The sequence below is a fragment of the Arvicola amphibius genome, chromosome 2 (assembly GCF_903992535.2).
Source record: "Arvicola amphibius chromosome 2, mArvAmp1.2, whole genome shotgun sequence".
Classification (NCBI taxonomy): domain Eukaryota; kingdom Metazoa; phylum Chordata; class Mammalia; order Rodentia; family Cricetidae; genus Arvicola; species Arvicola amphibius.
Window position 1 is genome coordinate 175,353,339 of NC_052048.2, and position 25,501 is coordinate 175,378,839.

General features: G+C 38.8%; 1 protein-coding gene across 1 annotated transcript; it reads right to left on the reverse strand.

Moving 5' to 3' along the window:
• Positions 1 to 1,057: 1,057 nt before the first annotated feature.
• Znf800 (zinc finger protein 800) lies at positions 1,058 to 23,919 on the reverse strand. Its single transcript, XM_038319713.2, is given in 7 exon segments — positions 1,058 to 2,781; positions 4,116 to 5,808; positions 8,156 to 8,299; positions 18,153 to 18,173; positions 18,176 to 18,217; positions 18,220 to 18,246; positions 23,703 to 23,919. Coding segments are annotated over 7 exon segments (1,989 nt in total). The 5' UTR covers positions 23,764 to 23,919; the 3' UTR covers positions 1,058 to 2,780.
• Positions 23,920 to 25,501: the final 1,582 nt, after the last annotated feature.

A 25,501-nucleotide genomic window follows, 5' to 3' on the forward strand; every position in this document is an offset into this window, starting at 1 on the left:
AAAAAATGTGAAAGTACTTTTAGCAGTAAAAAGCAGCCTGTGCAAACCAAAAGCTCAGTTCATACAAACAAAACTATATTAAAAATTAATAATTTATGTTTTCCAGGGGGTTCTTCTTGAAGAACAACAAATCCACTTGTCAGGCTGTCCATTCCGATGGACGCCTGCCTACTGTCAGCCAGACTCATCCAGTTCTCACTGCGCTGCCCAGTCCAAACAAGGTGCAGTGTAACTGTGTGACTGTTTCTGCTCTCGCCCACCCTCGAGGAGAGAAGGTGTCTTTAGGAAGGAAGATAAACTCTTGAGAAAAATTCCTCCAAATTATCATAAAAAGAGATCTGGTTTTTTCCTAAAATCTTGATCACAAAAGATGGACAAGAATTCATCATTTTCAATTTTACAGTAAGAATCAAATGTTATCTAAAGCGGTCATTTAAATTCCCCCTGCCTCTGTTTCCTAACTGCTGGGTTATAGACATGCACCATCTGGTTTAGAAAAAACTCTTGATCAAATAGCAGCTAAAGTGGATATGATTTTATAACCGGACACATCAGTTTCGGATGAGTACTAACTCACTTGGCAGTGTGCTAACAAAGTCTTAACAACATTTGTTCGTACAGACTATGTGCAGAAAAGCTTTGGACATAATAAATCCAAAAGGTAGATGCACAGGTCAGAAAGGAACAGGAAAAAAATACTTTCAAATACCTTACGTGATCTAAACTGGCCCCGGTTTAGCCTGCTGTCTACCATGACAAACGCCCCCACCGAGGGCCTCCCACTTTAGGCAAGTTTCTTCCATAATGGCCTAGAGGAATTCTGTGGAAGGCACATGTGTTTTCTTCTTATAAGGTCTTCTTCTGTGGCACAAGAATTATTAAGGGGGAAACATACTTTGAATAGGGGGTCATAAGTAAAGAACTTCCAGTGTGTCTTCCCTCCTCCAACATCAAGCTATTTTTCTTTCCTTCCTACAATAATTACAAGTAAAACAGGCTGGAAAAGGTCAACAGAGTATGTATTGTGTGTAGGAATGCACAAAAAATAACACCTTGCAAATGTCAAAAATACAGGTTTAATAATGTGCAACTAATGAAGATGGTTTATAAATTAAATGCCACCTACTACACATTTGGTCCCTAAATATATTATGCTATTAGTCATTAAAGTTAGACCTCTAAGTACAAAGTTTCCATCTGTGAAAAAGTTATCTGCTTTTAAATTAAAGAGAAATCATTACTTCTTAAAATAAAACTATCAGGATATAATTCAAGTGTAGCTGCTCATCGTCTCTGAGTAGGTTTGATAATCAAACATTTAAGTTTCAACCAATGTACCCATGTCGAAGCACATTTAGCTGAAATAACTTTTCGTCTGGTTTATTTTCATCACATATAGTACATTTTTCCAACAAAAACATGTACATTCAATATAGAACATTTCCAGCAACAATTACAGTCTTTCTAATTTCCTTTCACAGTATATTTTAGTGCAAAGCACTGAGAAGGGTAAATGTTTTGCTAACTATAGAAGCATTTTATTATGACCTTCTAGATCTCTGACATTTAAAAATTTATACAAAAAGTATACAGATGGACAGGGTCCATTCTAAGTACAGCTGTGAACCTACATAAAAACACGGTATATTTTCTGCAGTACCTTTTAAAATAAGTACACAAATTACTAAAAAATAAAATATTCCCTAAAATTACAAAATATTGATACACAAAAACCTGCCCAAAATTTCATAAAGATAGATGTATTTCTTTTTTCCTAAAATCTTGATTACAAAAGATGGACAAGAATTCATTATTTTCAATTTTACAGTAGGAATCAAATATTACCTAAAGTGGTCATTGAAAATTTTTCCTTGGGAGAAAAAAATTAGGAAGGACACCCCTATCTTCCTTTTACAGCAACATTTAAAGAACTAAACTAGAAACATAAGAAGTGGTTGCACATGGATTGTCTGCATCTATAAAATATCAGTAAGCTATTTATTACCTTCATATAAACATTAGTAAATGTGTTCTTTTAAAAAATAGGAACTGAGAAATAAGATAGCATCTACCATTAAAGTGCTTTATATAAAATTTAAAGAAAAATAGGGGAATGTTTCATTTTCATAAAAACTTCTGATGTTTACAAATGATAAGTGTAATAATGATCTATGCATAAAATGAACTGGAACTTTCTTTGTAGTATATATTTTAGAATAAAACTTTCAAACATTTTAAGTGCTAAAGAAAAACTCAAATATAAATGGATGCAAAATAATTATAAATATTCAGTAGGCTACTAAATATTCATAATATATTGATATTTGTCTTTTGATCCTAACATACTTTCTACAAAAATCATGTTTACCTATATCATCTAGATAAAATTTTGCATGTAAAGTGAAATAAACCACTAGAAATACAAAGTTTCAATCAATTAAAAACTATTATTTTCTTCAGGTTGTTGATCACTTTAATCAACAAATTATTTGGAAAGCAAAATTCCCAACATTTTTGTAGAAATTGTAGACCATATGTACAAGGTCTATGAAGTCAAAATATAATATCACAGCTACTCAAAAGTGCTGGAATGGGCATTGCCTTTAGAAACTGGTTAGATGGTTATTGTTTTAGTCAGAAATCAGCAGTTACAGTTGAAAATTTATGAAAATGTTCTTTTTTTCCTCATAGTACCATGTGAAGACGTTTAGTGGTTCTAACAACTTAAAGTCTTTCCACAAAAATGAACTCCAAACCTTTTCGTACATCACTTGAAGTTATCTGAGGAGAAATAGGAATAAATGAACACTTTTGAGTTTACCAATAAAACCTTGGTCTTAAAATTGCACAACAGTAAAATGACTTCTAAAGGATGGTTTTACCTCAAGTTTCCAAACAAAGACAATGTGACAATCAAACCACAAAACATGCTAATCAGCACTCAACTAAGGCCTTTGCATTAGAGCCTGTATCTCAAGCTTATTTAATACTAGGTACATAGACGTCTAATTGTGAGGGCAAAGGCGCTGCTAGAGAACTTTAAAAATATATAGGCTTATGAAAACAAGTACTGGGAGTCTACTTCATATCTTACACTGCATCTTAAAACATTTAATTGTTCCAAAACTTTCTTTAAAAAGTAGAATTGTTCTTTCTTCCAAATAGGGATTTTGCTTTCCTTTTGGTCACAATCTCTCTCTCTCTCTCTCTCTCTCTCTCTCTCTCTCTCTCTCTCCCTCCCTCCCTCCCTCTTCCTTCTCCTCTTTCTCCTCCTCTCTCTCTCTCTCTCTCTCTCTCTCTCTCTCTCTCTCTCTCTCATTCTCACACACACACCATCACTTCTGAATAATACTAACTACATTGAAATGATCACTTACAAGTTTATTAAACAGAAAGGGAAACAAAAGTGTATGTACCTAAGGAAAAAAAATCTATCCCCTATAGATCAAACCTTCAAAACTCACTAACATATACTCCCAAGGAGAAGAAAAAAATCACTTTGTTTACTAACTTTCCCCTTCCCAGGGAAGCAGTGAGCTAAAAGTAAATAACAAGTATTAATTCTTCTATATTCCAACTGGGGATTTTTTTTTCCTAAGTGCTACGCTTTATTTAACCTACAAATTTTTACAATAATTACAGTGTCTTAAAATGTTTTTTCTATAATTATCTCCTTCATAAACTCATTCTGATCTATTTAACTCTCCTGCAATGCATTAGGATTAGTAGATTGAATAAAATTAATAGACTGAGTCAAATTAAACCTGTACAAGTTAGTTAAACACCAGATTTCTATGTAAACATAGACCAAAATAAATGTATGTATTTTACAACATTAAAACAAAAGCACTGGCCCGTGTCATCTACCTGCAACTACATTGCATTGTCCTGTGGGAGGCAAGTCCTGAAATTAGCTTTTGTTCCCATGCTACCGGAATAAAGGTCACTGGGAGATAAAAGCAATAACCATCCATCCCTCTTGCAGTCCCTACTGCTGTATGATTTATGAAAGAAAATATGTTAAAATGGAACCAGCTATAAATTATGGCCAAATGATTTTTTTTTTTAGTTCGATGAGGGGGAAGGGGGAACAAAACTCTGTAACTGTTCCTCACCAGACAAGAGCCTTAGATCTTGTACTTCGGCCTTTGGTTTTGTTTCCTTCAGGTGAATTGGTAGCATTTGCCTTATGAGTTTTCTTATGATGCTCAAGATAAGTCTTTTTGGCAAATGCCTTTCCACATTTATTGCATCTGTGAAGAGAAAAGTTTTTTGTGACTTTAACTTCAATACCGACGTCAGCTACTTCATACTTTTTACTAGGAGAATTGGAAGTGCCGTCATGTTTGGAATCATTATGTCTCGTTTCATCCCTTGAAGGGCCTCTTTTTGCCACTTTGTTTAGAACAAAATCAATAGGCTTTTTTATAGCTCTGATCTCTAAGCTGGCTGTTATCTTCCCAAGGTAGCGAGATGACTTTTTATGAACCACAGTTATATGTCTTATCACATCACGTTTCCGACGAGTTTCGTAAGTGCAGAGAGGACACTTGTAGAATTTAACATAAATGTTATTCCCATCTGTGTGCAGCTCAATGTGTTTAGTCAAGTTCTGCTTGGAAGTAAACTGGCGTTTACAGAGTTTACAATAAAGTTGCTTAAAGTCAAAGCCAGCTGAAAGTTTTGGTTTCCTGGCTTTTGGCTGACCACCTGCAGCCGAAGGACTAGCTGGTTTAGGGCTTTCAGAGTCCTGTTTAACTTTATTTTTCTGTGCTGTTGGTGTGTTCTTCTTCTCATTTGAATGATTTGTTCCCTTTAATCCATTCTGCGGAGACTGGCTAATAGAAGCAGGTGAAGATCCTGCAGACTCCGCTGGTTCAACTTTAACTTTTATTTCTGAACTGCTGGCAGTATTATTCGGCCCTTTCTCTCTTTTAGAATTTGCTCCAGAAAGAGTTATCTTGTGGACAATTTGCATATGTCTCTTCAGCATTATTTGTGAACTGTATTTCCTCTTGCAAAGGAGGCATTTGCATGTAGTTAAATTGTACTCAGCCTTTGAAGACTTTTGTTTTCGAGTCTTAAAAGATTTTTTAGGAGAAGCAGAATCCAAGAACAAAGGTTGCCCAGGCTTTGTTGCTATATCAGGAGTAATTGAGTCCCTCCTCAGTCCTCTGTGAACTTCATCAAAATGCCTCCTCACATTCGCTTTTGTAGCAAAGGATTTACAACAAACTGGACAACTCCTACTTAATGAAACCAGAACACTCTTACTGCGTCCTTTTAAAGACTGGTTTGGAGTCTTCCGCGTTTCAATGTACTTTTTTAGTTCTTCCATCTTTTTCTTGTGTACTTTTCGAATGTGACGACGGACACCTCGTCTAGAATTGAATTCTTTCCTACAAAGACAACATATCAACTGGTGACCAAGGTCAGAACTATCAGACATTTCCAAGTCAGCCTGTGATTCCTGGGGCTGCTCCTCAGAGGGAGGCACAGCTTCATCTACAACAGTCTCTACAGGAGGAGGCTCCATGACTTCCACCACGTCAGCATCTGTGTCTGGGACAGCTTTCGGCTGTTCTGTGCTTGTCTCCTGTATTTGGACTTCAGTCTGCTCAGGGGTACTGCTTGATTCTGTGACTTCAGCAGGATTATCAGTCCTTGAAATATATTGAAACACTGCATTCTGATTGGTTTCTATGGGTTCTAGCTTAATAATATACTCTCTCTTGTCCACTCTTGGATATATGGCTTCTAGGAGATCATTTATGGCTTGGCTTTGCTTATCATTTACATCAGGAAGGTCTGTTAAGGGGAAAAAAAACAATGGTTTTTAATCTGAAATAATTAACTTGTTCTAACCCTAATATTTTAAAATACATAACGAAGCTTATGTTTTAGTAATGTATGTATCTTTTTACAGCACTATTTCCTTTTCAGCATTTTATGAATATAAAATCTAGTTATTAACTAAATTAAAACTTTGCTTTAATTTACCATCAGATGAGAAAAGTAAAATCTGAAGAGCTCCTTCTAAGTTCCCTTATTATAAAATACATAAGCATATGGATGGTCAGTCCTAAACGATAAAAATACTATTATTTATTTTTAGTCTGAAAATTTTAAGAGTACCAAAGACAACTCAAGTTCTTTCAACCCAGGATGGATAAAATATCAGGAAGAATATGACTATATATAAATGATTTTTAATATGATATCATATTATTTTAGCTAATATACAATAAACAATGTAACTTAATTCTACTGAGACACTTGGAACATCTCACAGAAATAAAAAATGTCTGCAAGTCAACATAAATAGTATAAGGCTAAAAAGAAAAAAAGCAGTCTTAAGCAATTTTCTCAACGTGACAAAATTTTACTGAAAAAAAACTGGTTAAAAACTATTAGTTTACAAATAAAGCTAGTTTTACTTATTTGTACAATAACTACCCCCTCTACAGGCAACCAAAAGGTCTGCTGCAACAAAGCTGGCTGGCATCAGTTATATTTCCACATATAATTCTAAAATCTAGTTACAAATACTAAATCTAATAACTATTTAGAAATCACAACATGATCCATTACAGTTCTAATCCTCTTTTCTTTTCCCTCATTTTTCATGAGCGTGTGTTTACATATGTGGTGCGTGTGGGGGTATGTATGCTATGGAGCATGAGTGTATGTTTACATATGTGGTGCGGGGGGTATGTATGCTATGGAGAGCTGAGGCTGGTGCTGGGAGCCAGCCTCCATCAATCACCGTTTTTATTCAGGCAGCTTCTCTGAAGCAAACCTACAACTCCCTAATGGGCCCTGTTGTCTTCTTGCTTTAGGGATTCCTGTTTCCATTTTCTGAGGCTGGAGGTACAGGCATGCTACCATGCCCACCCTGTATGCATGTGGGTTCTGGAGACATGACCTCTGATCCTCAGGTTCGTGTGACAAAAGCCATTTTCCCAGCCCTTTTTCGTTTTGTAAAGAGTAAAGCTTTACTATTATTATGTAGATAGTAACGCATGTACTTTCATAAAAGTACATGCAGAACTGCCAAGAAGAATGCACAATAATCTGGCAGATCCATTTATCACTTGCACTACACAAATTACCTCTACAATCTAAATACAATGAAGAACACGAATAAAATACTACTTTAATTAAAATGTTAGATTTTTAACTGATGCCTCTAAACTACTTTTTAATTTATAGCTCAATAATAAAGAGTCCAATAAGCTCAAATACAAGCACATGAATTGTCTGAAACAATAAAAAATGGCCAGGCGGTGGTAGCCTACACCATTAATCCCAGCACTTGAGAGGCAGAGGCTGGTGGATATCTGTGCTTGAGGCCAGCCTGGTCTACAGAGCAAATTCCAAGAAAGTCAGGGCTACACAAAGTAATCCTGTCTTGAAACACCAAAAAAGAAAAAAGAAGAAAAACATTTAAACACAAAAGTGTTATTATTTTTAGACTCAAAGTTTTAGATTGGCAAAACCAATCCAAGTTCCCATAAGCCAGAATGAATAAAACATCATTAAGAATTATCTTATGACTGTCCATAAGTATAACTATATTCTTTATGTAAAAAATTCTAGACAAATATGAAATATTTATTTTATCTATCTGATCTTCAAATTAAGATCCAGAAAACACTAGAAAAATTAATAAATATTTTAATTGTTCTCTGCCATTCCCAAAATATCAAGTAATTTACTCATTCTTTGCTATTTATTGGATGCATTCTCATTTACTTAAAGAGAATCTAAGTAAGTGATCATATTTAGCAATAAGTTGTCAAATTGAAAGAAATATACTATGAAACTGCTCCCTTAAAGACAGCATTAATATTGTAACTTTCAAATACTAACTAAACTATATGAACTGCATAAATATTCTAAAACAATCCTCATTACTTCAATACAAATAAATACATTCACAGATTAAAACTCATAAATTAGGAAAATTCAAGTGGAAAGCACTGATATAAAAGTACTATCTAGGAAACTGAATATAACAATGTCAAGTGTTTCATTTTATTCTCCATCACTAAATTATCTATAACTGGTATCAATACCACTTTAAAAATACATAGAAGCAGTAAAAAAAAATACTTAACTCTAAAATGTATAACAATATATGACTAGAACTTACTGTCATCCATTTGGAGACTTGGTGGGCAGTAAAATTTCTTATGGGTAATTAAATTTGGTAATCCTCTAAAGAGACTACGGCATAATTTACATTCAAAAATAGTATCCACATCTTTTAACAAAATATGTTTAAGCTGTTTGGTTCCTGGAAGGAAAAGAAATACATACAAGTTAACTCTGACCTGCACTTTCAATCAAATATGCCAACTGTTGATAATCCAAAAACAGTTACTCTGAAAACAAAATAGAGACAATGTCAATTTCTACCACAGAGTGTTTATTAACTAAGTCATAAATGCTCAGCAAATATTTTATGATTTGGCAAGTTAAGACAGACAAAAATGATGTCCTTTTTCTATCAGTAGCCAATCAATTCACAGACAAACAAAGGCAGTGGTTTTAACATCCGAGAGAGTATTCAAGTGAGTTGAGAATAAAGGTATACATGACTCTTCCCTAGAGAGCCTGACTTGGTAGGTCTAGGATAGGAGGGGGAATGTTTCCCATCACTCCTGCAAATTTTCTGCTGGTTCTGCCAGCTCTTTTCTAAATATCGAAGTGAAAAATAAGAGATTTGGATTTTAGTTTTGAACACATTTCCCAATCCATTAAAGGTCTAAATTCTTATTACAGGATTATTTATGAACAGCCTTTTAAAATTCAGTTTATATTACATCAGGCTCTGGGCCAACGTGGAGTTATGCGATTTTGTGATAAAGCAAAATTTTGCTCAGGCTTTTTGATAGCACCATCAATTTAAATATCTCAAGCCTTTATTCATGAGAACTTGCTGTGGGATGATCCTTCTGTAAGTGCTGTGAATATGTGTTATGTTAATTGGTTAGCAATAAAGCTGTTTGGCCTATAGCAAGGCAGAATAAGGTTAGGTGGAACAATCAAACTGACGACTGGGATAAAGAAGGGCAGAGTTGACAGAGACTTGAGTTAGCTGCCCAAGAAACAAGATAGCAGAGGACCAGTAAAGCCACAGGTCACATGGCAATACATAGAAATTAATTAATTGAAAAGTAAGAGCTAGTTAATAATAAGTCTGAGCTATTGGCTGAGCATTTTGTAATTATTATAAGCTTTGGTTTGTTTATTTGGGACTGAGTGGTCAGGACAGAAAAATTACACCTCCATTTACAAGAACTCTTACCCCAATTCCAATTGCTTATCAATATAATTACTATAATCCAGTATGTCTTATCCATTGATTATAAATCCTTAAAGTAGCCAAAACCAAGCTTACCATATTTATAATCACAAGGTGTTCAATTCTAGTAATAAAGAAATGCTACTGATCTAGGGCTACTAAGCATTTTGGTGGGAGATAAGAAGGCAGAATAATTGGCAAAAATCATCAACTCTTTAAAGCATCCACAAGGAACAAAGCACAAACAAGACTTTTTGTTGTTACCTCCTATAGGTCTTTGCTATAGTAACTTACTAATTAATATAAATACCTTAATTTTGTTATTTTCATTGACAAGGTATCCTAAATAATACTGTTACAAAAACATAAGTACTGAATATTCTGTCATTTAACATGCATTTTACTATCTATAAAACTCTGGTACTACTGACGAATGCAAATCTTAACACAGTGAAATTAAAACTGTAGGGTCTACCACACCCAAACATTAGATGGAGCTGAGAGAACCCCTCAGAAGAGGAGGAGGAAGGATTGTAGGAACCAGAGGTGTGGAGACACCAGGAGAACATGGCCTACATAATCAACTAAGCAGGGCTCACGGACACACAGAGACTGAAATAACAATCACAGATCCTGTATGGGTCTACGATAGGTCTTCTGCATACACGCTGTGGTTGCTTAATTTCTAACAATTGGAGTGGGATGTCTCGGACTCTTTTGCATGGGACCCTTTCCATCCTCCTGGGTTGTCTCACCCAGTCTTGATGTGGGGGTTTGTGCCTACTCTTACTGCATTTTTTTATACCATGTTAAGTTGATATCACTGGGAAGCCTGCTCTTTTTTGAAGGGAAACGGAGGACCCATGCAGTGGATCTGGATGAGAGGGAAGTGAGAGGGGAGAAATGGGAGGAGAGGAGGAAGGGGAGGCTGCGGTCTAGATGTATTTTATGAAGAATATATAAAAAGAAAAAAATTATAGAGGCTATAAAAGATCAATGCTTTTAACCTAATCTTTAGTAATCTATTTTTAATTTACAATTAACTTTTGAGAGTATATTTTATCAACATTTTAAAAATAGGCCATCCCTCAAGATTCTGTTCCAAAATATCGCTTGACAGGTTATTAGAACATTACTAAGTGTTTAGAGATAACAAATCTTATCCTATCTAGTTATATTATCTTAAAGAGCTATATCTGCTTTTTGTTTAACCACCTTGTATCATAGTGAAACAAACCAAAACTAATCATTTCACATTACAAAAGAATTTCATGACAGCTATCTTTGATTCATAGCTAGCCCCAAAGTGATTAACAAACTATGTGAGGTACTTGGGTTAAGCCTCTATAATAGGTATATACTTAGTTTCACAAAATGTAGCTGAATATAGGCGTAGTGGGAAGAAAAATAGTGAAAATTTTACATACTAATTCTAAATTAAAAGATGCACTATACCCAAAATGGAGATTGAATCTTGCCTTTAAGAACAGTCAACAGAGCTGAGCAGTGGGGGTCATGCCTTTAATCCCAGCACTTGGGAGACAGGGACAGGAGATCTCTGTCAGTTCAAAGACAGTCTGGTCTACAGCTAGGACTGTTACACAGAGAAACCCTGTCTCAATCAATCAATTAATAAAAATAAATAAATCGACAAAGAGTCACCAGAGCTTACTGTGGTGAATACACCAGCAGGGGGATATACTGAAGAGGCAGAAGCAAGAGGATCATGACCAAGGCCAGTCTGAGCTGTACCTTTGAGGCTCAAGAGATGGCTCAGCAGTTAAAAGAACCTACTGCACTTGCAGACCTGGATTCGATTCCCACCACCTGTGTGGAGGCTCACAACCACCCACATATTTGGTTCCAAGGGATCCAACAACCTCTTTGGCTTCTATGGGTGCCAGGCATGCACATGGTATACAAACATTCATGCAAACAAAACACCTGTACACATAAAACACAAATAAATCTTTCTAAAAAGTACTCAGAACAATGAAGGGAAAACAGCTGAAAAAAAACCAAGAAATCTATTTAACTAGAAATTCAACTAAAGGGGTTAGAAAGATGGTTCAGTGGCTAAGAGCATGTTGTGCTCTTGCAGAGGACCCAAGTTTGGTTCTTAGCACCCTCATCTCAGCTCACAGCTGCTTACAACTCCAGTTCCAGAAGGTTCCAACATCTCTGACCCATGCAAGTACCTACACTCATTTGTATACTCCCTCACACATACACACACATATACATACGGACATAATTTAAAAAATAAAAAATTAAGAATTTTTTAAAATTCAACTTAAATTTAAATAAGCAAATAGCAACAATTTAAAGTATTACCAATCTTATATAAACATGGTTATAATTAATAAAAAACAGTGAAGTGTAAAAGTAAAAACTTAAACTAGGTAACCAGTTTCTTCACTAGGATCTTTCCATCATATCAATCAAAGAAAAAGAAAGACATCAATTTCTTAATTAACTCTAGTTACACAGTTATATTCAATAGCAAGTATGTTACTTATACCCAAAAGGCATCAAAAGAAGTATCTCCTCTAAACTATCAGTTTTATAAAAACACTTTCCTCAAAATGCAAACACACACACACACACACACACACCAGTTACTGTTGACTCAGGCACACCAATTTCTTTTAGGTCAGAAATACAACAAATGTTCTCTTACTCCTTTGTCCTTTGTATGCCATCACCCATGTTATTCTTACTATAGCATGTCCTTCCCTAGCTGACTCACTTGAGATCCAGGGAAGAGGTCTCTTCTGCCGGGATGCCTTCTCTGACATTCCTATTAAGATGCGACCACATGCACTGTCAGTGCCCAGCTTCCCCGCTATCTCGCACTTAGTTACTGCTCTATGTATCTACTATGCTAAGATACCTAAGAGAAAAGTTATCTTTGATGCTCACCACTGTACTCCTATTCTCAGGACAATGCCTGATGACTTTCATTAACAACTTTCTATATATTTATGAATATCGTTGTTTTTAATCTATGTGTAGTTGACTTGATAATCAAAGGTTTTCTAATTCCACATACATACAAGACATTTTACAAACAAGAAAAGTAAGATGTGTGTCTCATTGCTTAAACAGAAATTAAAAGATTTCCTCTAGTTTTAGCCATCATTTAGGGTGTTATATGTGTTATACTTTCCCAGAACAGAAAGAATTTATTCAGAATGAGCTACCATTTTTCTGATTGCTTTGTCACAATAGACACAGCCTCTGTCATACTACAGCTCCTCCTCACCTGAGACAAAGGCGTGGTCATCTAGACAGAACATAAAATTTGTCTCACTCTGAATCCTGAGAAACAATCATGCTGATTTTCTCCGAACCATTCCTTTAACAAAAAATTGCTCTCTTTCTTGCTTAGGTTCTTAAATCACCTGAGAAGTCACTGCTAATTGCTTAATAGATCATCAACCAGGATCTTAAAAAAAAAAAAGAAAGAAAAAGAAAAAGAAAACAAAACAAAACAAAACACCAAAGGGTAAGAGTTTTGTTAATGGAATAATGGCACATACAATAATAAATGTATAAGAAGGATAAAATTGCTTTAAGACTATGCCTACTTGATGAATCTTTCACTTTACCCTAATAAACACTTAATGGAGCTTCTATTAAATATCACATACAATATTATTCAATTCACTGGAAGCATATAAGAGAAGGATGTGGTTCCACAATATTGACAGCTTCAGACTAGAACAACTATCTGCTTTCTAGGAACATAATCCTAGAGGACATACTTGGAAGATGCATGCTAAAAATAATAAATCCAAAAGTATCTAGTCCATTTCAATTTCCTATAATTGCTAAGAATCAGAAAAATTCCCTCAGAGGCTGAAGAGATAGTTTCAGGCCTGAGAGCACTTGCAGCTCTTCAAATGACTACTTTCAGTGCCCAGAATCCATGACGGGGGGCTCACATCGGCCTCTAATTCCAGCTCCAGGGGATCTGATGTCCTCTTCTGGCTTCCTCAGACACTGCACACTGCATTCATATACACATGTATACACACGTATGTATATACACACAGAGACAAAAAATAATTAAAAAAAGATTCCCCTCAAAGAACAGAGTAGTCTCTGTTATATATCTCTCACAGACCTTACTTCCATGCTAAGCTTATCTAGAATTAAAAATAAGCATCATAGTTCAGTCATGGTTTACACTAACTTCAATGAAAGTTACTTCAATCAGAAAAAGAGTAACTTCGAGATGGTAAATCTAGGAAGACAACCACAAGAATATTATACAAAATAGTTATTATTTTTCACCAGCATACTTCAAATTAATAATTTATTCTTTCCTGGGGAGGATGAAGTTCCTGTGTATAGTTGTATAGTATATTACATATGTATAGAACCTTTTCTCTATAATTATATATATATATATAATAATTTAACATTTAAATTTTAATATGTCAATTTCATATTAAAGATTAGTTTTAAATGATGGACAACTTCCCTCATTCTCCTGTTTTAGCTTTAGGGCATTCTAAAGTTTCTTTGCCTCTGTAAAATGACTAAGAGACTAACAAAGAATAATAATCTCAAATAAATCAATGTAATAAATACCTAACAGATATTTAGTAAACATCTACAGTTATTGTGTGGTTTTTCTTCAAAATTGTGTTTTGAAGAAAGTGAGAAAGGAAGACCAACTAAATGTGTTAAGAAAAAGGAGGGAAGCCTGAAGACATCGCATCCCAAGTGTGATCCTGCAAGTATATACTCGGGCATGAAAAGACTCCAGGAAAACACAGGGCATGGTGGAGGTAGTACCAGAAGCTGGTACTGGAAGCAAACATCAGGTTTCAAGTCATCCATCAGGGTTCAGTGCAGAAAATCTATAGCCACATCTAACTCTACGGTAATTTCAACAACCAAATCTACCCACAAAGCAAAACTACACAAGAATGTATGTCTACTACCATTTCTACTGGGAGGAAACAAAATTTATCTATGCATGGATAAAAGGAAGAGGGCACACTATGCAGCAATTGTCACTTATGCAAAGGGTTAGGGAAGCTTACTTTTGCTCTATAAACTGCTGTATCCACAATGTCATTTCTCCCCCCACTAAAAAATCTACTTAAATTGTTTTACAAATCAAGCAATAGAAATAAATAACAGAGGTAAGAAAGAATTTCTAACTTAAAGCCAGGAAAATAGTGCAAAGCAAACACAAACACTGAACTCTAAGGCAGTAAGAATGGGTTAAAACTGTCCTGCAGTCAATGTAGCACACAGGAGCTGGTGAAATGAGTCAACTTCTCCTCCAGACACAGAGGCCTTTATGGGTTTCCAGCTTGGGTAGGAATTAGTATCAGCTCACAGACAATCCAGTGTAGGAGGAAGAAAGTAAGAAACTCAAAGATGGCACAGCATTTGAAGACAAGTATCTGACTTGAAGTTGAACGCAGATCCTACAGCACTGCTATCCATCTGACTTAGCCTCCATCACTTACTAAGCAGACCCACGGACTTCACAGTTGTACTGTCAAGCACCAATCAGATACCAGGATAGTTTGCTCAATGCAAAGTGTGTGACCCAGATACAGTGGAAAGAGGCTGGAAGGGATGAGTCACTGAGGGTGTGCTTATAGAAGACTAGGTCAGGGAGGAACTCAACCTCAGGTTAGAATGGACGTTAAACCCCAAGTCATGTGGCCCATTTTACCTTACCCTTTATCACCTTTGGACTACAAAGAGCTACTTCAGTAGACTTTAGATTGGCTATATATGTAAGAGATTATTGTCTTGACAAAATTAAAATTTCTGATTTATGGAACACGATAACCAAAAATTAGTTTCTCTGAACAACTGCATATTTCTAAATCATCTCTAATTTAAATTATAGTATTTTCATAATTTTTCTATATTAAAAATAACAAGGCTAAGGTGTTGGTTTTTAAAAAATACTTCTGGATAGCTTTATGTTAACTTTATGTTTATGTCAAGTTAGAGTCATTTGGAAAAAGAAAACTTCAACTGAAAAAAATGCCCCCACTCGATTGGTCTGTAGGCCTGTCTGTGGGGCATTTTCTTGCTTGGTGATTGATGTGAAAGGGCTCAGCCTGCTGTAGGTGGTGCCCTCCCTGAGCAGAGGTGGGCCTGGGTGCTATAACAGAGAAGCTGAGTAAGCCACGAGGAGCAAGCCAGTAAGCAGCACCCCTCCATGTCCTCTGAATCAGCTCCTGTCCTCAGGTTCCTGCTCTGACTTCTTCCAATGAAGGACTGTGATGTGAAAGTGTAAGATGAAATAAACCCTTTTCTGACCAAGTTGCTTTCAGTCATGGTATTTTATCACAGTGATAAAATCCCTAACTAAACAAGCACATTTCAAAAGATAAACAGCTGTGGAATGACACCAATCCAGATTACCTATCTCACTGCCCCATTCTTTACCAACACAGCAAGGAACTGACGAACACAGAGACTCGATGACTACAGTGCAATAAGAAAACACTCACTTCATATTTAAATATTTTCCTTTTGTAGTGGTTTAGATGAGAATGGCCCAAGTAGGGTCATATACTTGGATGCTTAGTCACCAGGGGTGCCATGAACTGAAAGGATTGGAAGGATTAGGAGGTGTCCTCTTGGAGAAAATGTGGCCTTGTTGAAAAAACTTTGTTGCTGGGGTAGACTTTGAAGTTTCAAAAGCCCAACCCATGTCCAGTATAATGTGTCTCTTTGTCTTTCTGACTGGTGGTATGTCTGTCTCTCTCTGCCTGTGGACCAGGGTGCACTTCTCAGCTACTGCTCCCCCACGATGATAATGGACCAAACCTCTGAACTGTAAGTGAGCCCTAATAAAGTTTTTCTTTTCTAAGAGTTGCCATGGTCACGATTGTCTCTTTATAGCAACAGAATGCCTTCCAAAATTTAAAAACACACACACATACACTATAGGTATATCCTTCTAAAAAGAATTTATAAGATAAATCATTTATGAAGTACTCAATTTCAACTTAATATAAAATAATATGGTAATAAACTAAGGCAGTAAAAGATAACCTTAACTCTAAATTATGGATTTTTAAAAGAAAACAGGTATACTACTTAATGGGGGAAAACCATTATTCTCATTTTCATTACAAAGAACAAAAGAATATTTATCTCTGTTTTAAAGCTGCTAAAACAAACAAAAATGAATTGTTATTCTCTTATGTAAGAAATATAAACCACTCCTAACAAGTTAAAGTTGTATATTCATCATAGGCAACTTTGACTTACAGATATCCTGTTAATCAAGGCTGGGTATCAAAAGTAAAAAACAAATTCAAAATCAGGTAGATACTAGCATAAAGATAGGCATATAACAGGCATTATAATACTTAAGACAACAGACATAAAAGCCATGTTTGAGTCTACAAATGGTTCTCAGAGATAGAGAAAAATTAATCTGAGGATATTCTACTTCTTTGAATCATAAAGTAAAGCAAATGTTTATTTCACCCCACATTTTTTCTTTAAAAAACAATGTATAATGGATTTTAATTGTGTGTGACTATATGTGTGTGGTGTGTGTGTGTATACACATATATACAGATCACATGCATGCAATCACCTGTGAACATTAGAAGAGGGTGTGGGTGTTGGGTCCCCTGGAGCTGGAGTTACAGGCAGCTATAAGCTGCTATGTGGATGCAGAGAACTGACCTTGGGTTATAAGCACTCTTAATCACTGAAAACAACTCTCTCGTCCCTCACCTGTACTACTTTGAAGCAAAGGAATTCAAAAAACTCCATTCACACAGTTACACCATAATCATGCTTTCCTTTGAACCTCAGAAAAAAAATTTCCATTAAAATTTAAATTTAAAATTAAAGCAATAGCTTTAAAATAATGATGAGATCCAACTATCCATAGATTAGGTGCCAATTCATTGTATTCATCTGCTTATTGATATTTGACTGAACAGTGATGTCAGAACATAAATCTATGAAAAATGAATGAGGGGAGTTGTAAGAATTATAGCAGCCTATGACCTCGCTGATGGACACAGAAGTCCTTGCTTCTCAGTTGCGTTATATGTAATGAGTAACAGCTAGTTTAAAGCACTGACTATAACTGCACAAATATAACACGGCCAACTTCCTGTAATACTCTACCATAAACAAGCTTGGGTTTGGACCAGTGATCAGCTCCAAGGTTTACAGCACCACTGCTCTTCCAGAGAACTCAGGTTTAAATCCAAGCACCCACATGGCAGCTCATAACTGTTTATAACTACACTCCAAGGGATCCAATGCCCTCTTCTGGCTTCTATGGGCATCAGGCACACATGTGGTACACAGGACATACAGGCATTCAAAACATTTCATACATGTAAAATAAAATTTTTAAAAAAAAGAAACAAAAGCTTATTAAATGTATCTGAAGATATCAGGGCTAGAACATGTCTTTTTTTCTTTTCTATCCTGTGCTCAACTAAAGATACTGAAAACTCCAGAGTTTAGCAGGAGGTAAGCCCCACAAACCAGAAATAATAAGAAATTAATCTAGAATGATATTCCACATATCTTAATATAATTTACACCCAACTTTATAAAAGAACCAGAATAACTGACTGCCTTAAGAAGTAACAGCATTTTATCTTAGAATATACCAGATTCCTCTAACTATAGAAAAAATTTTAATTACTATTTAGAAGATAGTATTGAAAAATAATTTCCAGACCAGGCCAATGTTTATTCATTCACCTGAAAAATATGACAAAGTATACTATAAAGAAAATCAATAGGCAGGGCCTTCTAGATAGTTTTTAATTACTGTGTGATGTCTGAAAAAAAATAACTAAAATGTTCATACCTGATCGAAAGCACTCAATTATTGCTGAATACCAGATTTGGATGTCTGTAGTGGTTGCTGTAATAAGGTGGATCTCCAGGCTCCAGGATATAAACTACATGGGAGACAAACACACACCCAATCCACACAAAAAAAAAAATTAAAAAGGTTATTTAAATCACTTCCTAATGAATCAAACAATAGTTTGTCATAATTATGTTAATAATGAGAATACATCATATATATTCATATATGTAAAATTCACCATCGTCTTTATAAGACAAATGAAGCAATGGAGGGAAAACTCAATCATTCTCAATATTGAAGACTCAATTAAGACTAGTTATTAGGTCTAACAGCAACTGCTTACTGCTTTGGCATCATTTAGTATCTACTGTTTGCCTTTTTATTCCCCTTAGAAAAGACCTTCATTTAACAAAAACCCTTAAGGCTATGGTGGCTTACCATATCCAGTAAATACTTCCAAAAGCCTTAAAAATCACCTGATTAAACAACCTGGACAATACTCAAACCCAACTGCCTAAGAAAGCAATAGACAAGTATACAATTAGAGGCATGCAAGACTTTCATGAAGTACTCTGTAGCACTGTACTCAACTGAGAGATGTACAAATTCTAATTGTTATTAATAAAAACCCAGAGTCAGACATTAGTGGGTGAAAGCTGAGAGATCAGAGAAGCAGTGCAGCCAATCACTAAAGAGACCGTACCTCTACCCAATCCTCAGACCAAAAGGGCAATCCTGTCCTCAGACTGCATCCTCAGACTACAACTGTCTCCACCAAACCTCAGACTGCCTTGAGCTTCTGTCTCCTCCTGCCTCATATTCCTCCTCCGCCCAGCCATATCACTCCCTGTCTCCACCTCTACAGTGCTGGGATTAAAGGCGTGAGATCCCAAGTGCTGGGGTCACCTTGTTTCTCTTTAGACAGATTCAATCTCGTGTAGCCCAGGGTGGCCTTGAACTCACAGAGATCTGTCAGCCTCTGTCTCCTGAATGATGGAATTAAATGTGTGTGCCACCACTGCCTGGCCTCTAGTGGCTTAACTCTACACTCTAGTCTTCAGGCAACCTTTATTTGTTAAAACACAAACAAAATATAACTACAGAGAGACTTCAAATTTCAAAGTCTCTTTACAGGGACCAAACTAAAAGCTATGAAGATGCCACATAACAGCTGAAAAGCACCAGCCAGGTCCACTGTACTGACAACATAGGATGTCAGTATTGTTAAATAATAAAACCAGGATATAGACTATGACCTATTTATATTAGTATATATTTATGCAGATGCAGAAATACATAAATGTAGCTGCTATGGGTATGTGTCTAGATAAGAGAAAGCTACCTTGGAAAGACACCCGAGTTTAGCAAAGGCTCTGTCAGGGTGGGTCAGAGGACGATGCTTACTCTTCGCCTCACAGTCCTATTACTTCAGAACACACAAGTCAGGCGTTTACAAGTAAAGCAACTTTTCCATCTGAAAACTAAAAATTTTCACTTCCATATCTAGTAGTCATTATTGCCCACTCCCCTTTGCAAAATTCTCTGATGAGTGGAAAAACGAGATCATGTGACACAGTAGCTGACAAGGACAACTGTCTTTCTATCGGTTTTCAGAGAGACAGCAGGCTGTAGTGAAGAAAAACTGGCCATTCAGTTCTCATAATGTCCTACCACTAATAACAAAATGTCCACCATAACCCAGGGACCATTCCCTCAGTGTGAGTGGGCAGCAAATTCCCTTCAGCTCGATGTGTGCTGCTACTGCTTTGCACCTTAGACCTGGAGAGCAACCCCATTTTTTAACACAGAGGAGCTGAGGTTACAGGGCTACGCATACAGATGTAGCCTTAGACTCTCCTTCATACTTCAAGTACTCAAATAAGAGGAGCCTCGTCTCAGGACTGTATCATTTCACCAACTTTAGGTACATAAAAAGAATAGACACAGACAACTAACTCAGTTTGAGAACACTGACAATAACTGCAGTGATAAAGAATTCAAGACTCCAGAAGATACTCCTGCATGTCAATTGTGTGGCTCTTTACTGAGGTATAACTAAACAACTAAATACTCAGGTCTCTTTTCCTCTTCTCTAATATGGTGCTAACAAAATAACCAAAAGAAGGAACTCTGTAATTATTAAATCAGAACCCACCCTGGGATATAGCAGCACCCACATTATCACATACAAACAACTGCTTTCCTTGCATCAGAAACAACCTTCTCACAAACCTAAGTCAAACCAGTCTTTAAGAGAACCAACAGCAGATGTTCATTAGCAGTCTGTTAGTGCTGAGTTAGGTAGAGGGATCTCTTTCCAGTAGTTGTGGATGACAGCGATTGATAACTATAAGACATAATGAGCTACAAAGAGAAAATCTACCAACTGTAGAGAACTAAGGTCTGGCTTTATAAGGGGTAAGAGCAGAGAATTAGAGAATAGAAAAAAAATAAATAACAGAACAATAAAGAGCTCTGGGGAGAAACGGACTTTGTCAGAGTTCCTCATTTGGGTGTATGCTCCAGAAACTTTCTGTAATACACCACTTCCACTGCCATGTGACAATACCACGCTTCAGTTAGAGCAAAGTTCTTACCAACCACCCTCAGGACACTTCCACCAGAGCACATTACACACCCTGAGGACAATATTCTAAGTAAGCCTGATGTCTTGGCTCTGCACGGGACACATTTACTTAGTAGACTGTAAGTGTAGCTCCCACTGTTTAAAACAGACTTTTTCATTTAAAATGTATTTGCAAATAGATATATGTGTGTATAAGTAATTATATATGTATTTATTATATGTATACAGACACATATATGTAACTTTCTAAAATGTTCTCTTATATATCCTGTTGTCTGTTCCAAGATCAGATGATGAGACCCACCCAGGTCATAAACATGTAAAAAAAAATTATCTCCCTCAACAAAAATCACCCAAACCTTCAGAACACTTTGCTTTATACTCTTCCAAGAGCGCATATCTGTTTTTGTAGTTCTTGCCGGCCTTAAAACAGCTTCTTAAATATCTTTCTGATGATGATATCTAGGATTTGCTTACCAAAAACGAGAAATTGGGGGAGTAGCCGGAGAGTAGCAAAGGGGATTGTAGGGAGGTAAAGACAGCAGAAAAGAGATTTTCCATGTACAGATAAATGACTAACTGCATGGAGGCTACATCAGAGTCTTTCTACCACTGTACTTTTAACTTCTGAAAACTTCTATTTAAAAAAATTTCTAAGAATATGCATATCCTGACAAACTTCTAATGCCACCTCTCTCTATAAACTGACACATTCCATCAAAGCATAATGGTCTCTGCAGGAGCATTCTCACCTAAGGTTGCGCCCTCTGTTCATAATCCAAATGAAGGCAGACCACCCCTGAAAGCCCATTAGGGATTTCTCAACCATCAATAAGCATCCTCCACCTGAGGGCATCTTGATCACTACCATGTGATACTTCCTTCAGACCTGGAAATGTCCTCCTCACTTGGCACACACCTTCCTTGAAATACTGACAATGAACTAACCTAAAAATCAGCAAATGCCTAGCTTTCCATTGAAATAAACATCCCAAAGTATTTAATTCTACCTAAGGAAGCAAATATTAATTAGCAGTAACTTTTAGTTATTTTAATTAATGATATTTACTTTTGTTAATGGCAAAGAAAAAATTCAATTCGCATTAAAAAATTAAATTCCAGAGAGCATTTTAAAGGCATTACACCTTTTAAATACTTAATTACCAATGTGTACCATAAGTCATGTTCAGGATTACCTTCTTTATTTGTTTCAATCTATCTCTTCCCACTCAAAAGCTATCTGAAGAAAGCACTGTCTTTCTCACAGGTTATACCCCATTGCCTTGGTACTACCTGGCACCTAAGGCATGATCAGCAATGACTTGCTAAAGAAATGAATGAGCAAACTGGTAAATGCTATTCAGCTCCATACTATGCAATACATCTTCACCTCAGATATACAAGATGTGCAGCATGGAAGGGCACTGAAGTCAGCCGGGTCAGGAGCAGAATAAAACAAGGTCCCCATCCTGGAGGTACCTGTTTTATTAGGCTATTACTGTTGTAAACACAATAGACATAAGGCTGGAGCCAAATGGTTATTGTCATGTTCAGCAACATTTTCTTTTTAATTTATTGTTTTTTAATGATCTTTTCTCATTTTACATACCTATCCCAGTTCCCACTCCCACCCCTCTTCCCACTTCCCCCACCCACTCCTCAGAGAGAGTAAGGCAACAAAGTCTGACATCACTTTGAGGCAGGCCCAAGACCTTTTCCCCTATATTTAGGATAAGCAAGGTATCCCTCCAAAGAGAATGGGCTCCAAAAAGCCACTTCATGCACTAGGGATAAATCTTGGTCCTACTGCCAGTGGCCCCACAGATTGCCCCATCCACACAACTGTCGCCCACATTCAGAGGACCTAGTTTGATCCTACGCAGGTCTCGAGTTCCCTCCCCCACCCCATGCCCATCAGTCCGAGGTCAGTGAGCTCTCACTAGCTCAGGTCAGCTGCTTCCATGGGTATCACCATCACCGTCTTGACCCCTTTCAGCAACGTTTTCTTAACAGGAGTTTCTTCCCCTTTACTACCACAATTTTCCCCTTCTCAAAAAAATTATTTAAAATAAACTTATGATAAAAATCTAAATACATGAGTATAATTAAATTATTTCAATTAAAAACAAGCCAAAGTAGAAAAAAAGCATGCCAACTCTGGTAACTTTGAAAGTAAAAAGTGGTAAACAGCTGTCTTTGAACTGGAATAGAACAGCCTTTATTTGTAGTGACAGTATGTTTTCCATGATGCCCTTTTAAGGCCAAAGTTCTAGAACCATCAATAGCTTATAAGTACAATGTCTATCAAACTAAAATTCACAAATGTTCTTCATGAATCAAAAGTTTTAATATCATAAATTTAACCAAATCACTCCAACTTAAATACCTTAAATATGCTTAAGTATTCCAAGGAATTTACACTACAATAAATTCTATCCAAACCATTTTAAGATTTTTTAAATGTAAAAAACCCGGTTTCCTTACAAGTGCAATCAACCAACCTTCTTGATCCAAACTAAACTTTTGAGAGGGTGGGGGGTGGCATCATGCTATGGTTTTAAAAAAAAAAAAAACTGCATGGGAAACTTAATTTAGTGATAAGCAATTTTCATGAAGATGAATGCTGGCATTCAACCACCTATCTATCTTTCCCTTTTTCTTCCGTTTTAAACATTCGGAGCTTGGAGTAAACCACTAACTGAAGCCTGAAAAAGGAAAGGCAGCTGACTGATCTCGTGGAAATGATTGAGGGTTGACACTTTGCAGCCACCTTTCTTCTGGGGGATCAAGCAAGGGAGACCTCTAGTCTGTCCAGGCTTTTAGCATTACAAGTAGATTTATGCTGGGGAGACAGGACCCACCCACCCCCCCCCCCCCCCCGAGTTAGTAAGGAAACGCTTCTTAGAGACAGCTCTGAAGGAGGAGAGCAAAGACACCGGGCAGGAAACGGGACTTACCTGGTTCACAGCATCCGTGATGATGGTGGTCAGTTTGACAGTATTTGTCCCTCAAAGGCATTTTAATGGGTTGCGATCTATTTTCTTTTCACGTGAGAAGCTCTTCATCGCGGCTTGGCTGCGGACAGAAGCACAAACCCGTCACTGTCCCCGAACTTCCTGGGGAGGCTGTGGCTACAAGCCACCATAGACCATCAACTCCATGCGCCCTCAGCTCTACCACCCCAAGGCCCGCACCTTCCGCTCGGTCACGAAAACCGACGCCCGCCAGGCCTCCAGCCCCAAGTCCCCCAGCACAGGTTCATCGCCCTACCCGGAAACGCAGCGTCCGGGCGCGCAGCGCAGCACAGCGCAAAGCCAAGGCCTGGCCGGCTGAGCAGGCGGCTGCGGCCTCGCCGGCCGGGGCCGACAGACGGGCGAGCGAGCGGGCGAGCGCGCGGAGAGCCGGGCGCGACGAGGCCCCGGCGCGGCCGAGAGAGAAGCTCGCGCCCTCCCGCCACGCACGTTGCGTCGCGGGGGTCTCCCCTGGCGCAGGTCGGGTCCGCGCCGCCAAGTGCGCCCAACTTACTCAACTCCCGGGAACGGGCGGGCGGGCGGGCCGCCGGCACCAGCCGGGCGCACGACGCGGCGGGAGGGCCCCACCTGGCGCAGCCTCCGGAGCACGCGCGGAACCGAAAGGCTGCGGCCCGGCGCGACTCACCCAAAGAGTCCCCGGAGGCGCGGACGCGGAAGCGCCACAGCTACCACGTCCCCCGGGCCGCGGGTGGCGGCTCAAGGCGGCCCTCCTCGGCGCTCCGGGCCGGCGAGCTGGCGGGCGCGCGGGCGCAGGCAGTTGACAGGAGGGAACCGCCGGGCGCAGCAGCCGAAGGAGCTGGAACCGGATCGGGCAGGACCGAGGCGCCCCTCGCCAGGGCAACGGCCGCGCCGAGGCCCGGGACTCCCCACTCAGCGCCGCTCCACCTGCAACGGTCCACCGGGCTTTGGAGAGGGGCGGGGAGCTGCGCGGGGCCCCCCACCTGGGGCCTGGCGAGGGTAGCAGATGCTTCGGGAAACTTTAGGGAAGTAAGTCCCGCTCTCTCTCGGCCCGTTCTCACCTCTTCCCCGGTCAGCCCGAGCGACCGCCGTGGAGAGGGTAGGAAGGGGGAAGCAGACAAGTCTCCGGCTGCGACAGGGAGCGACTGACTGACCCCGGACGGAGATGGGGCGAGGGCAGGAAGTGACAAGCTCACGGAGTGGGTGGGGGGAGTGTGGCCGGCACGCCCGGCAGCGCGGCGCGCATGCGCTGGCCGGGCAGCCCCGGTGGGGAGGCGACGCGCGGGGCCGGCCTCGGGGGGAGACCGCGGGGCCGGCGGCGCCGAAGTGGATGGCGGGCCTCGCCGGCGCGCGCCCGTGCGTCCTCCCGCCGACCCGGCGGCTGCGGAGCCCCGGCCCCGAGCCGCGTGCGTCCCGAGGTGTGAGAGCCGCGGGCGCGATCTTCCCCCGGGCACGCGCCGCTCGCTCGCAGGCTCGCTCGCAGGCTCGCTCGGGCACCAAACTGTTGCTCGCGCGCTGCGCTTTGGCCCGCCAGAACCAGGCAGGATTGGGAAGCCGACGGAGAGAAAGTAGGGTAGACTCGGTCCGAAAAGGCTGCAGGTGTTGGCTAGCCAGCAGTTTTTCTGTGGTGCCTTCTAGAACTTGGGAGACCAGAGACGTCTTCGGGCTCTGAGGAGGAAAACGATTGGGCGGAGATGGGTACCCCGCAGCGTTCTGATGGTGCCAACCTGAAAGTGAAGTTGGGTCACATGGCTAGCACGCACTCT